General features: G+C 61.3%; 3 protein-coding genes across 8 annotated transcripts in view; 2 read left to right on the plus strand and 1 right to left on the minus strand.

Moving 5' to 3' along the window:
- Positions 1–12: 12 nt before the first annotated feature.
- RRP8 (ribosomal RNA processing 8) lies at positions 13–2521 on the plus strand. The gene is made up of 6 exons (XM_034426378.3): positions 13–397; positions 798–1236; positions 1784–1913; positions 1991–2097; positions 2186–2282; positions 2354–2521. The coding sequence occupies exons 1-6, from the start codon at positions 139–141 to the stop codon at positions 2474–2476; spliced, it is 1155 nt and encodes a 384-aa protein (XP_034282269.2). The 5' UTR covers positions 13–138; the 3' UTR covers positions 2477–2521.
- A 20-nt stretch (positions 2522–2541) lies between these two features.
- Positions 2542–7555, plus strand: LOC117670867 (F-box/WD repeat-containing protein 7-like). 2 transcript variants are annotated; one of them, XM_034426370.3, is made up of 12 exons: positions 2542–2740; positions 2839–3294; positions 3511–3596; positions 3683–3821; positions 4088–4222; positions 4889–5012; positions 5118–5254; positions 5702–5815; positions 5897–6078; positions 6178–6403; positions 6528–6738; positions 7112–7555. In XM_034426370.3, the coding sequence occupies exons 1-12, from the start codon at positions 2612–2614 to the stop codon at positions 7378–7380; spliced, it is 2208 nt and encodes a 735-aa protein (XP_034282261.2). In that variant the 5' UTR covers positions 2542–2611; the 3' UTR covers positions 7381–7555. The 2 variants fall into 2 exon arrangements, with proteins under 2 accessions (XP_034282261.2, XP_087750685.1); XM_087894559.1 differs by having other exon boundaries at positions 2551–3294.
- Positions 7518–12952, minus strand: part of DNHD1 (dynein heavy chain domain 1) — a 66171-nt gene continuing 60736 nt past the window's right edge. For 3 of the 5 annotated variants that reach the window (XM_034426350.3, XM_034426355.3, XM_087894555.1), the window contains 8 exons: positions 11813–12781; positions 11550–11724; positions 11381–11467; positions 11068–11269; positions 9110–9201; positions 8865–9017; positions 8069–8787; positions 7518–7987 (listed from right to left, as the gene is read on the minus strand). In XM_034426350.3, the coding sequence (XP_034282241.2) occupies positions 7646–7987; positions 8069–8787; positions 8865–9017; positions 9110–9201; positions 11068–11269; positions 11381–11467; positions 11550–11724; positions 11813–12781 (2739 nt within the window). In that variant the 3' untranslated portion in view covers positions 7518–7645. The remainder of the gene's footprint in view (positions 7988–8068; positions 8788–8864; positions 9018–9109; positions 9202–11067; positions 11270–11380; positions 11468–11549; positions 11725–11812; positions 12782–12952) is intronic. The other 2 variants (XR_015734363.1, XM_034426353.3) reach the window with 2 other exon arrangements.

Below are 12952 nucleotides of genomic sequence, written 5' to 3' on the forward strand. Positions count from 1 at the left end.
CCCCGCCCCGCCAGCTGGCGGCAGGGGCCAACCGGGCGCGGCGCCGCCATCCGGCCACCAGGGGGAGCGCGCGGGCCTCTCCGCGGCGCTGGGCGTTGCGCAAGTTCCGGCGCGCGGGTTCCGGCGGCCGCGGCGAGGATGCCGGCGCGGAGGACTCCGGCGGCGGGTTCCTGCGCGGGACGACCGTCGCTGCTCTGCCGGCAGCGTCTCCGGGCCGCCCTGGGCCGGCGGCCACGGCCTGAGGCCCTGTGCAGCCTTGCGGCCTCGGAGCCGGGCAAGAGAGTTCCGGGCGGCGGGCGGCGCGGAGACGAGGCGGCCGAGAGCGCGGGCGGCCACCGGGAGAGCCGCCGTTGTGCGCCAGGGCCCGGCGAGAAGCGCAGCGGCCGGAGAGTGCCAGGTACGGGAGTCTGCGCCTCAAGCGAGGCTCCGAGAGGAGCGGATCGCCTCAGCCAAGAGCGCTGCCTGCGCCCCGAGGGAAAGCCGAGCCGCCCCGACCAGCTGCGAGAATCGGTTTGCCGTCCGGAGCCGCGCCGCCATCGGGGGAGCCTCCTCGGGGACTGGGCGCAGTGATCCGCTCGGAGGAGCCAGGCTACGCGGCCGGGGATCCGGCGGTAACTAGCGAGCGGGCTGAGAGGACAGGACCCCACCCGGCCTGGATGCAAGGAGGGTCCGCTCCCCGCCACTCAAAAAAAAAAAAATCAATCAATCGAGATCTCGCCTGTGCGCCGGGGCAGGGATGGTTCTGGTGGACCAGCCTCTCGGTCCTCGTGGGCCTCATACGAAGGGCTTCTGTCTAGGTGAAGTGGCAGCGAAGGAGGGCAGCCCAGCGTCCAGCAGGGGAGCCCAGGAGCTGAGGCAGCAGCTGACCAGGAAACAGTGGAGAAACCGGCAGAAGAACAAGCGGCGGCAGAACAACAAGTTCAAGGCCTCCAGTGGCCGGCTTCTGGCATCTTCCGTGTCAGACAACCCTCCGGATGACCAGAGAGGCCTGACCCCGGGTACTGAGGTGCCTGACAGGCAGACACCGTCCCTGCGGCAGCGCCTGGAGAGCCGCCTGGATGCTGCTCGCTTCCGCTACATCAACCAGCTGCTGTACACATGCTCCAGCCGAGAGGCAGCCCAGCTTTTCCAGGAAGACCCCGAGGCTTTAGCTGTCTACCACCGAGGTTTTGCCTTGCAGGCGGCCCGCTGGCCCGAGCGACCGGTGGAGCGCTTTGTGCACTATCTTCAACATAGGTCAGAGTGAGCTCAGTCCAGTGCGGAGGATGGGGGGGGGCTCCCTGGACTGCTGTTGTGATCTATGAGCTCTGGGCCATGCTGTGGCTCGAGATATGGGCTTTGGTCCAGTTCTCTTTTGGGGCTCAACAAGTTTATTTTCTAGTTGAATTTGCGGCCACAGTATTTTCTGTGTGACTGCTCTCTCCTGCTGTTAACTTTTTGGCAAATGTTACAAAACAGCCTTTGTCCCTTGGTACGCCTGCTGGAAGGGCTTCCCTGTGCCAGGGAACAAACACACAAGAGAACGTAAAGGAGCCTGTGAGGCAAGCGGGTTTATTAGGATACAGGAAATTATTTTTTGTTGATCGAAGGAACTCCTCTTAATCTAAGCAAAAGAAAATAAGCCTGCTACTGTCCCTCCCCCCTTCCATGTGGCAGGCTTTCTTCTGAGCGAGGGGGGGCTTCTTTACATCGGCCTCCCCAGATTCAAAACTGGTGGCCAGGCTGTATACCGGGTGTGGGGAGGCTGTTCTGCCGGTGATAACTTGCCGTCTCCACCCCGCAGACCGGCCTCCCTGGTTGTAGCTGACTTTGGCTGCGGGGATTGCACCCTGGCTCGCAGCCTGCCCAACCGGGTGCACTGCTTCGACCTGGCGGCCCTGGACCCGCGTGTGACCGTCTGCGACATGGCACAGGTAGGCCAGCCGGGCCGGCTCCACACGCTCCCTCCCGCCGGCTCGCCTCGCCGGACAGCTGTTCTTGTCGCCCACAGGTGCCGCTGGAGGACGCCTCCGTGGACGTGGCCGTTTTCTGCCTGGCGCTGATGGGCACCAACCTGCGCGAGATCCTGCAAGAGGCTCACCGCGTCCTGCGAGCGGGGTAACGGAAGGGGGGGCGCGGGGGCGGCCGCTGGGCTGACTCCCGAGGCCGGCCGGGAGAACACTCGCGCTCTTTCTCTCCGCCGCAGGGGGACCCTGCTGGTGGCCGAGGTGGCGAGCCGCTTCGCGGACCTACGGGCCTTCCTGGGGGCGCTGGCCCGGCTGGGCTTCCGGCTGACCTCCAAGGTAGGCGGGCGGGGCGGGGCGGGGCGGGGCCGGGCTGCCGCGGACCCCTCCAACTGCCTCTCCCTCCGCAGGATGTTTCGGGCAGCCACTTCTACACCTTCGAGCTGCGCAAGTGCGACCGGGCGGAAGCGGCGAAAGCGGCCGAGGAGCCGCGCGGACTGGCACTGCGGCCCTGCCTGTACAAGCGCCGGTGACGTCGGGGCTCCCTCCCGACCAATAAAGGCCCGTCTTGCTGGCGAGTAGCGGCTCTTGTGTGGCTCTCTGGGAAATGTGGGCGGGGCGGGTGGTTTGCGCAGGCGCGCGGCGGCGGGCCGAGCGCGGCGGTGGCGATGTCGGGGTCCGGGTCCGGGTCCGGGGGTGGCAGGATAGACGTCAACCGGGCCGGCGCGGCGGAGCTGGAGCGCGCGTTGGTCGGGATCGGACGCCGCCGAGCGCGAGGGATCGTGCGCAAGAGGGAGGTGAGCGGCGACTCGGGGGGTGGCGGCGGCGGCGGCGGCGGCTGCTTCGGGGCGGAGGTCCCGCGGGCGCCCGCCTGACCGTCTCCCGGCCCGCGCAGGAGCTGAGGGGCTTTGGCCGCCTGGAGGACCTGCTGCGCGTCAAGGGCATCACCGCCCGGACCCTGGAGGTGAACCGTCAGCGCGTGACCTGCTCGCACCGCCCGGAGACTCCCGACGGCGCCCAAGGCTCTCCGCGCGCTGGCAGGGAGGCCGCGGGGGCGCGCAGCCTCGCTTCCCCTTCGCAGGATGGCGGCGGCGGCGGCGGCGGCGGCGGCGGAGCAGGAGGACCGCGCGGAGAAGTCGCCGCTGTCCGCAGCCCCGGAGGGCCGGAACGCAGTCCTGAACGCGGCGGCCGACCCGGTTCCCCGCGAGGCAGCGGCGAGTCGGAGGAGGAGAGCGAGAGCAGCGACGAGGCGGGCGGGGACGGTTATTTCTACTACACGGTGGACGAGCGCTGGATCGACTATGTGGAGCGGACGGAAGGCGGGGGGCTCCTCCAGCACTCCCGGCCCAAGGTAGGGAAGACGGGCCGGGGCTGCGAGGAGCCCGCCGGGCAGGCTTCCCACTCCGCAGCCGGCTTCGAGGTTTTGCGACTTTGCAGATTCTGCAGGAGCTTGATTTGATGGGAGGCGGGGCGTGGCCGCGGAGCCTGCTTATTTCGGGAGGGATCCGGTCGGGTCTGAGCCCCCAGGTGGCTGGGGCTGCTGATGTCCTGGTCTCTCCTGCTGCAGATGAAGCGTAAATCGGAGGCCGGGGGTCCCGAGAGCAAAACCCAGTCCCCAGGGAAGAAGCTCTGCAAAAGTTCCGAGCCGGGCAGGTAAGGCCCCTGGGTGGGTGGGTATGATGGGGGGAGGGTGTTGGGGCGTTTGCTAGGGAAAGTGGCTGACTTTGCTCTTTCCTCAGGGTGCTGGGTCCCTGCATAGCACGGCCTGCGGCCACTTTTGGGGATCTTCGGAATGCCAAGGCTGGCCAGGTGCGATGCCGGCACATCCCTCCCGTGGCTCCGCCCCCTGAGCTGCAGGACTGGTTACGCACTTTCCAGGTGTGCAAATGGCAGGCTGAGGACTTCTAGCCAAGGAGGCCCATCAGAGGTTTGGGGGTTTGGAAGGATGGGCTTTCTGGGTTGAGGCCCTGGCTGTCGGTGGTCTATTTTCTTTCTATGGGGTGTTTGCGGCACATGCTGTAGATGCAATGAGCATAAAACATTTTTAGCTGTTGCTACTGTTTGTAGAAATGGATGAGAAATCAAGCTTGTTCCTCTTTGTCCTTTTTCTACTCCTCCGCGTACCTTCTTTGGCTTCCTGTCAGCGCTGGAGTGGCCCGGAGAAGCTGCTGGCCCTGGATGAGCTCATTGACCGCTGTGAGCCCCCTCAGATTAAGCACATGATGCAAGTGATTGAGCCCCAGTTCCAGCGTGACTTCATCTCACTTCTGCCGAAGGAGGTGGGTGGCCTGTTTGGAAGGAGGCCTCACACAGTGCCAGGTGTGACATAGCTGAGAGGGGGTTGTTTGGCACAAAACAAGTCTTTTTACAGAAGCGTAAGCGTGAATGACGTCGTTAGAGAGTTTCTTTCAGTTACAAAAGAACGTAACTAGAAAAAGAATAAAGTCCGAGGGAAGATGAAAGTAGAGCTTCTCTTGTGCTACTCATACAACGGACACAAGGAAATCGGAGAGGGCCACGGAACCCAGGACTTCTGCCTTCTGGGATGGTAGCAAAGAGGGCTTGTGAGGTGGAGCCTGAAGGTGGCAAAAGCTTAATGTATTAGAAGCAAGGAGGCCGAGACAGTTGCAGTGGGGCAGGTCCAGATGGGAGGCTGGGCTCTGTTCCTGGCCAGGTCCTGGGGCACGCAGCAGACCTTCAGAGGGCGTGGATGAGTCTGTCCAGCTTTGCAGAGCCACCTGGAAAGGTTGCCAGAGAAGAAACGTGGGGGTGCTACATGTCAGTGCCCTTGAGCAGTTACGATTATGGGCACGGCATCTAGCTGGACAATGGTCCTGTCCAAAGGAGGGAAGAAGTTGCTTGGTGGGCTCCGGGTGGCACATGGCCTGAGGACACCATCTGGGCTTTGAACAGCCCCCAAGTCGCAGCTCTCCTTTCCCTTCCAGCTGGCTCTCTATGTCCTCTCCTTCCTGGAACCTCGGGACCTGCTCCGAGCTGCGCAGACGTGTCGCTACTGGCGCATTCTGGCTGAAGACAACCTGCTCTGGCGGGAGAAGTGCCGTGATGGAGGTGAGGTCCAGCTTCCACCCTTGCTTTGCCTGGTTGGTGTAGGTCGGGCTCCCCCTGGCCGTCCTTGCTCTGACGATGCCCTCCCCCCCCCCGGTCCCTCTGCAGGTATTGAGGAGCCACTGAGCCTGCGTAAGCGTCGGCTGCTGAGCCCGGGCTTCATGTACAGCCCTTGGAAGCTGGCCTTTCTACGGCAGCATCGCATTGATATGAACTGGCGCAATGGAGATGCCCGGCCCCCCAAGGTATGCAGAGCATCCCCCCCCCCCTCCAAGATTGCTTTCATCTGATAGCCTCCTTTTTCATCTTGCTTGCTCTGAATCTACCCTCGGGAATGTGAAGGTTGGGAGTGGGGCGGGATGGACTGCAAGGCAAGAGCCTTGCCTGTCTCTGCAGTAACCACAGTAGGAATGTGGTCTCTGAACTGGTCTCAATGCCCCTCGCGTACTCAGGAAGAGGAGCTGCCAGTGAGGAGGATCCAGAAGTGGGGCAAGCGAAGAGAGAAGGTTGCTCACCTATGGATATCTCATTTGTCCACATTTAAAGATTGGAAACCCCGCTGCGGGCTCTGTGCTTACGGCCATTGATCCTGGGGCTTGCTCCAAGCTGCAGAGCTTAAATTGAGCTCTCCTGGAAGAAGACTCTCCTTTGTTGGGGCTGCAGCTCACTTGTTTGTTCTGTGCCCGGAGCAGGTCCTGAAAGGTCACGATGACCACGTCATCACCTGTCTCCAGTTCTGTGGCAACCGCATTGTCAGTGGCTCAGATGACAACACGCTCAAGGTTTGGTCTGCCATCACCGGTGAGGTGAGCCCCAGTTCAGGTTCTCTTGCGGGGGATGCCTTCTTTGCCCTGCCTGGCCTTTCTGAACTTCTGCTTCTCCCACAGTGTGTGCAGACTCTGGTTGGACACACTGGTGGCGTTTGGTCCTCCCAGATGAGGGACAATATTATCATCAGTGGCTCTACAGACCGGACCTTGAAAGTGTGGAATGCAGACACAGGCGAATGCGTGCACACACTCTATGGTCACACCTCTACTGTGCGTTGCATGCATCTTCATGACACTAGGTAGAGGAGCCTGGGGTAGGAGAGGGGTGTCCGGAAAGCCGGCTTGGGTTTCCTGTGGTGTCAAACCTGAGGCTGAGGCTACTTCCCTTCCCTTGGCAGGGTGGTGAGTGGCTCCCGGGATGCCACTCTCCGTCTTTGGGATATAGAGACCGGGCAGTGCCTACATGTGCTAATGGGACATGTGGCTGCTGTGCGCTGCGTCCAGTACGATGGATATAAGGTGGTGAGCGGTGCCTACGACTACACAGTAAAAGTCTGGGATCCGGAGACAGAGAGCTGCACCCACACTTTACAAGGCCACACCAACCGCGTCTATTCCCTGCAGGTGAGGCTCTCTCCTTGGGCTTGGGAGAGTCATAGCTGGAAAGGACTTTGGAGGGGGTGGGGAGGTGTCCAGCCCAACTCTCCAGAGCTGCTCATTTGCAACTTTGTCTCTTACCATTGGGCAGTTCGATGGCACCCACATTGTGAGTGGCTCCCTTGACACCTCAATCCGCGTATGGGATGCCGAGAGCGGCAACTGCTTGCACACCCTGATGGGGCACCAGTCCCTCACCAGCGGCATGGAATTGCGGGAAAATATCCTCGTCTCTGGCAATGCTGACTCCACTGTGAAAATTTGGGATATCAAAACGGGACAGTGCTTGCAGACCCTCCAAGGTAAGAGTGGCAGGGGGCTGAGATTGGCAGAGCAAGCGTCTCCAGAAATGAGCTCTGCCATTATTGGCCTCAGGGGTAATCTCAAGGTATGTAGGAAGCCTGCTCTCACCTGCAGCGTCCAACCTGATGGAAGGTGGGCCCAAGAGCTGAGCATGGCAGTGGCCTCTCTGCCAGGCTGCTTTGGGGAAACTGCCAGGGAGGGCCAGGTCTGGTTGCATCAGCTGCTGCTGCTCTTGTAAAGGGAGGGCTGCGTGCCATGCCTGGAAGGAGCTCCGGCGGCTGGACGTGGAGGAAGTGGGACAATGGGGAGGGATGGCTTCACTTGGAAGAATGACAGATGCACCGTCCCACCTTCCCCCCTCCCCTTTTGCAGGGCCCAGTAAGCACCAGAGCGCAGTCACCTGCCTCCAGTTCAGTTCCAAGTTTGTCGTGACCAGCTCTGACGACGGCACAGTCAAGCTGTGGGATCTCAAGACGGGGGAATTTGTGCGCAACCTGGTTGCTCTGGAAAGTGGGGGCAGTGGGGGGGTTGTCTGGCGCATCCGTGCCTCCAACACCAAGCTTGTGTGTGCTGTGGGCAGCCGCAACGGCACTGAAGAAACCAAGCTGCTGGTGCTGGACTTTGATGTGGACCTGAAATGAGGGACTGGACTGCTTGGGGAGCCTGCGGGCCGGGTGGCCCCACTGGGGGACGGGGTGGGGGTGTTCGAGGTCATCTTATTTATAACTGAAGCAGGGGACCTCCATGGCTGGTAAAGTGGGAGAGCACCGGGGGACTGTTTTGTACACACTCATAATATATGGTTTTATTTCTGTAGTTACGGTGGCGATCTCTGCCTACAAGGAGGGAGGGTTGAGACAGCTTGACCCAGGGTTTCTCCCATGGTTCAGCTCTTGCGGTGGCCTCTCACTGCAGAATGCTGATGGCGTGAACCCGCTGCTGGGTGCACAATTCAGGTGATATCTTGGAAGGGAGAGGCAGGTGCATGACAACCCGCTGACTGCGGAGATCCAGGGCTGCCTGGGGGGTCCCCAAGTACACAGGGCATTGATATTTGGGGGCAGAGGCTGCTGCCCAGGGCTCCCGGCTGGCTTGCACCCAAACTGGAGGCAGCTGGCAGGCTTGTGCCGAGAGGCTCTCCTGGAGGTGGCCGCTGTGGGCATTCCAAGCAGCATGGTAGACTTCTAGGCCACCCAGGTAGAGGCCCTTCTCGGGGGCAATGCTGGGAGGCAGCAGGCTGGGCAACACCTACAAAACCAAGGGGAGGAGTTCACAGCCGAGGTCCTGGGCCTGCCCCTCCCCACCCCCGCCCACAGAGGTCACCCTCACCTGCTGGTACAGGCGGAAGCTCTCCAGCTCTTGCTTCTCTGCCCGGGCTGTCTCTTGGAGCAGGGCCAGGAAGAGGCGCTGTGGCTGCTGGAAGGCTGCCAGCTGGTAGCAGACCACTGGCTCTCCCCCAATGGAGTGCAGGTAGCGGCACAGAAGCTCACCCCGCCTCTGGAGCGTCCTGAGCCAGGCCTGCAAGGACTCGGGGCCGGTGGGAATGTAGGACAGCCAGTGGCGGGGTAGCTGCTGCCGCTGCAGGGCCTGGAGGAGAGCGATGCAGCGGGGGGAGGAACAGGGCAGCCCCTGTAGGCACTGCTGGGTGCAGGCCAAGTCCCTGCCCACCTGCTCCAGCACAGCCAGGAAGGCGCCTGCCTCCTCCAGCAGGAAGCGCTGCAGGGGACGGGGCTTGGGGCGCAGCTGCCCAGGAGGGGGGCGTCCTCGGGCTCCCACCTCCCAGCCACATTGCTCCAGCTGCTTCTGCAGCTCCTGCACCACCTCCAGGCCTTGCTTGACCAGCTGCTCCAGCGTTGTCGGGAGCTGGCAGGTCCAGCGAGGCCAAAGGCCCTGGGACGCCTTCAGGGCTGAGAGCAGGGCTTGACTGCGGCCGGCCAGCATTTGGGTCTGCAGGCTGCCACAAAGGCCTACCCAGGTAGGATCCATGGGGCTGGGCAGCTGCTGTATCCGCCCCTGGGTGGCTGCCGAGGCCTCGTCTTCAAAGAGCCCTTGTGGGGAGAAGGAGCAGATCAGAGCTGAGCCAGTCTGCCTTCTGGGGGCGAGGCTCTGCACGGCCACCTCTTACCTGGGCTTGTGTGGCCAATGACCGCAGCAAGGAGCCTCTGAAGGCCGGAGCCAGGCAGCAGGTGGGAAGTGGGAGCCAAGCACTGCTGGCACAAGCTCTCCACTGCTTGTGCATCCCCCTCATCCAGAACATGGCCTCCGTATAGGATGGTCCCTGTGGGGAAAAAGGGAAGGAAGGTGCAGCCCCCTCTTTGGATGGGCTGGGGTGGGCTTGGCTGGTCGTCCCCAAAGGGGGCTCCTTCCTACCTGCCAGCTGCAGCTGCGCTTCCTCAGAGGGGTCTGTCATCCAGCTCAGCTTCTCAAGAGCCTTGAGGCCTGCCAAGACCTCCCCGTGACTCCTGGTGGGACAGAACAGCAGGGACCCCTGGCAATGCTAGGCGGCCAAGGAGAAAGAGGAGCCAGCAGCACTGAAGGAGGGGGGGGGGGGGAGAGGCCTTGGGGAGGGGGAGATCCCTGTCAGGCCTTACTCCTCTCAGGAAGTGGCCTCAGGGCTCTTGGAGGGCTTTGCTTGTGGAAAAAGGGAGGGAGGCCCTTATTTGCACATGGGGTTAGAGGCCATGGGGCCAGGGATTTGGTGCAGTGGCCAATCTAGAACCAGGCCCAGCTGCTCTTCCTCCCACCTGGAGCCAGTACTGGCTTTGCACCCCAAACCACTCGCCCTCCTCAGCCTAGATGTGGACTTTGGGGGTGTCAGTTTCTGTGGGGCTACTTAATGCTCTGCAGCTGGAGAATCAGAAAAGCTCCCCGCCCCTCCCCCTGGCCGGCTCCTGGTGGGCTGGAGGCCGTGGGACTGGCCCTGTGAAAGATCCCTATGCAGAGGCAAACAAGGTGAAGGGATTTAGGCAGGACTGAACAGTGGTTGAAAGGGGTTTTGAAGGATGTCAGCAGCCACAACTGGGACCCGTCATTAAGTGAAGCTGTGGCTAATTGAAACCATGACACTCCCTTGTTGACCTTATTTCAACCTTCCTGTTTTGTAGACCTGCAGAGGTCATAAATGCGAGAACTGCTTGCAAAGTCATTTTTTGATTGCCATTGTAAGCGAACAATCCCTAATTAGACGAGGCAGTCACTAAATAAGCACTTCCTGTAGGAGTTGGATGTCCTGGTGCAGTTTTCCTCTGTGATCTGCAGAAGCCTGCAGTTCTGTGAGTATTTGAGGGAAGAGCCTGAGAGACTAAGGCATAAGGGGAGACACAGCTGGGGTGTCCAGGGTGGCTTTTCCTGGGGTGTGGCAGAAAAGAGACGGGCAGGGGGCCTTGCAGGAACCTTTTCTTAACAAGTAGCTTCCTGAGCCTTCGAAAATGCACAGGGTGATGACCCCCGAGTCGAGGGTAGTTTGCTGCCACTGGATGAATCCAGACCCCCGCTTGACCCGGCTTCCCTTCTGAAGAGGGGCTCCTCGGATTAGTTCTGGGCAGCCCAGCCAAGCAAGGGCGCTGCCAGACCAGGGGATGGTGACCGGGCCCCAGAGTGGTGGGATAGTCTTAGCCTGAAGAAAAGGAAGCCCAGTGGCTGTGTGCAAATGCTCTTCAAACATCTTTAACACATTGAAGGCGGAAGAGGCTTGTTCTCCATTGCCTCCAAAGGCAGGACCTGAACCCAGAGCTTGGAAATGAGGAAAGTGGATTCAGGTTAGATGGACATCAGGATATTCCAAAGAAGAAGATGGTCCTGCACAGAGCAGGAGGCTGGCTTAGAGGCCTCCCGAGCTTCTCTTCAAGTCCAACTGTTTGTAGCTTTAAAATCAGAGACGGCGATTGTGCTGCTAGGTTACAAATTAAAAGCTGTTTTTAAAAGTATCATTCTGGGTGGAACAAAGCCATTCTGGGTGCAACCTCAGATTGAGCAGGGCTGCAAGAGGAGAAGCCTTTCTAGGATGCTACCAGCCCCCATCCCTCCGCAAGACCCTCTTGGCCAGCCTTGAAGGATGGGGGGGGGGTTCCTGCCCGCCTCCCTTCTGAGCCCTTGGTGCCCTGCTCCTTGGCCAGCAGCCACCAGACACGGCTCTCCTGCCTCTCTGCTCTTCAATAATCCTAGGGAGGAGAGGAACCAGCCTCCTCCCCCCCCCCGCCCCCAGCCGCCATTAGGGACGCATTAGAGACTTGAGCCGCTCTGAGCACCACAGCTGTGGCCTTCCTGCCATGTGGCAGGTGGGAGAATCCCATCCAGATCTCCCTCCCCATTCCTACTCCCCGACTCACCAGAGATAGGAGGCAGCCTGTGTCCACGGGGCGTAGTTCTGCCGGTACAGCAGGACCCCATGGAGGACAAGCAACGAGAGTCGCTTCTCCGTGTCCAGGTTCTGGACCTGTCCCTGCAGCCACTGGTGAGTGTGAGCCAGGATGCCTTTCAGCTCCAGGGGCATCTCGCAGAAGAAGGTGGTGGCACTGCGATGCACGGGCCCTGGGCACACGGGTGAACAGAAGGGCTCGGCTCCTTGCGGTCCACATCCTTTCCCCTTTCATCTCTGGGGGAGCCCCTCTTGCCCTGGGCCCTTCAGGAGAACAGCTGTACCTGGCACAGAGTCAGGGGCATCGAGCGTCGTGATGAGCCAGAGCCGGAACTTGGGGTGGATATCCAAGGGCCCCCCTTTGCTCAGTCCTGCACCGGAAAAGATAAGAGTAAGGAAGGGTCCTTCTGTACTCGCCAGAAACAAACTTCCCCAGCCCTTCCTGCCTCTGACCTGCTGGGGTGGTCAGTACCAGCTCCAGTTGCAGCAGAACCTCAGGATCCCAGCTCTTTAGCAGCTGGCAGTTGTCCAGGACCAGCCACTTCCCCTTCTTGGTGCAAAAGGACAGCGTTCGCTGGACACGCCGGGAGGCATCTGGGGTTCCAAAGGAGATGACGACCACTCTCCCCTGCAGGGCAGAGCTGTCAGTGAGGGGTGTGGAGACCCCTTCAGGTCTGCCCGCCTCTTCCCTCTCTTTCCTGCCAGACCCCACTCACCCTCCGTCCCCGCTGGGCTGCCATCTGCTGGATCCAGAGCAAAGGATGCGTAAAGGAAACCTGCGATCCGGCCGGGGCCGTGACCAAGATGATTGGCTTGTTGGCGCGGCTATAGGAGTAGGGATTGACAGCTGCCATTTTTTCAGTGAAAGACCAGCCCAACAAGCAGGTGGTAAGATCGGAGATCACCTGGCACATGGCCCTGGGACACAGAATGCGCCAAAGGATGGCACGCTGGAAAGGGCTGAGGTGCACATGGCTGGGGCACAGAGCCGGTCCCACCACCGTGGAGGGCAGAGAGAAGTACTCCTGCCACTGCACCGCCTTCTCGGCCAGAGAGGCCAGCAGTCCATGGAAGCCAGGAAGGTTCTCCAGCAAGGCGCATTCCTCCCAAGCCTCTGCACTCAACCAGTCAGGGCAGACCGGGCCAGGCCCCGAGGGCAGGAGAAGGGCCTTGGCGGCCGGGTCTTGCAGGCCCTGGGCGAAGGCCAGCCACTCCAGGGGGCTGACGTCCCCCGCCACTCTCAGCATGGTCACAGCTCCCAGGAAGAAGTAGAGTGGGCGATGTGCCTCCTGCAGGCAGGGCAGGGCCTGGGTGAGCAGCTGCCAGAGCACTATCCTGCTGAGCTCCAGCAGCCGGGCCTCCAGGGACTCCTGCTTGCTGGCCTCCTGGCGCTTGGCTGAGATCAGGGCTTGCCGCACACAGTTGACACAGAACTCGGTAGGGAAGCGGTAGAGCGGGTGCAGGCGGCCCACCTGCTGCAGTGCCTCGTGTAGCCCCACCGCCAGGCAGGCCACTGGCCGATACCTGCCACACAGCACAGCCTGGTCCTGGTGCTGGGAGACCATGTGCTTGTGCGTGGCGTGCAGCGCTTGGATCTGAGTCTGGAGGAGCCGCACAATCGGCATGAAGTTCTCCTCCTCTAAGAGCGACTGCTGCGGCTGCGAAATCAGGTCCATCAGCTCCTCCTGCAGGGAAGGTGGGCAGAATGGGGAAGAGGGCATCGTGGGGTTGGCCCAAAGGACTGACCAGGCTGGACCCCAGATCGGAAAGGGCTGGCCCCTTCTTTGCCATAGGGTGGGATTAGGAAGCATCCCTTCTCCATGCCGCCTGCCCATCCCCCCCGCTCAGCCTTCCAG

The sequence above is a fragment of the Pantherophis guttatus genome, chromosome 5 (assembly GCF_059756535.1).
Source record: "Pantherophis guttatus breed Tessera chromosome 5, ASM5975653v1, whole genome shotgun sequence".
Taxonomy (NCBI): domain Eukaryota; kingdom Metazoa; phylum Chordata; class Lepidosauria; order Squamata; family Colubridae; genus Pantherophis; species Pantherophis guttatus.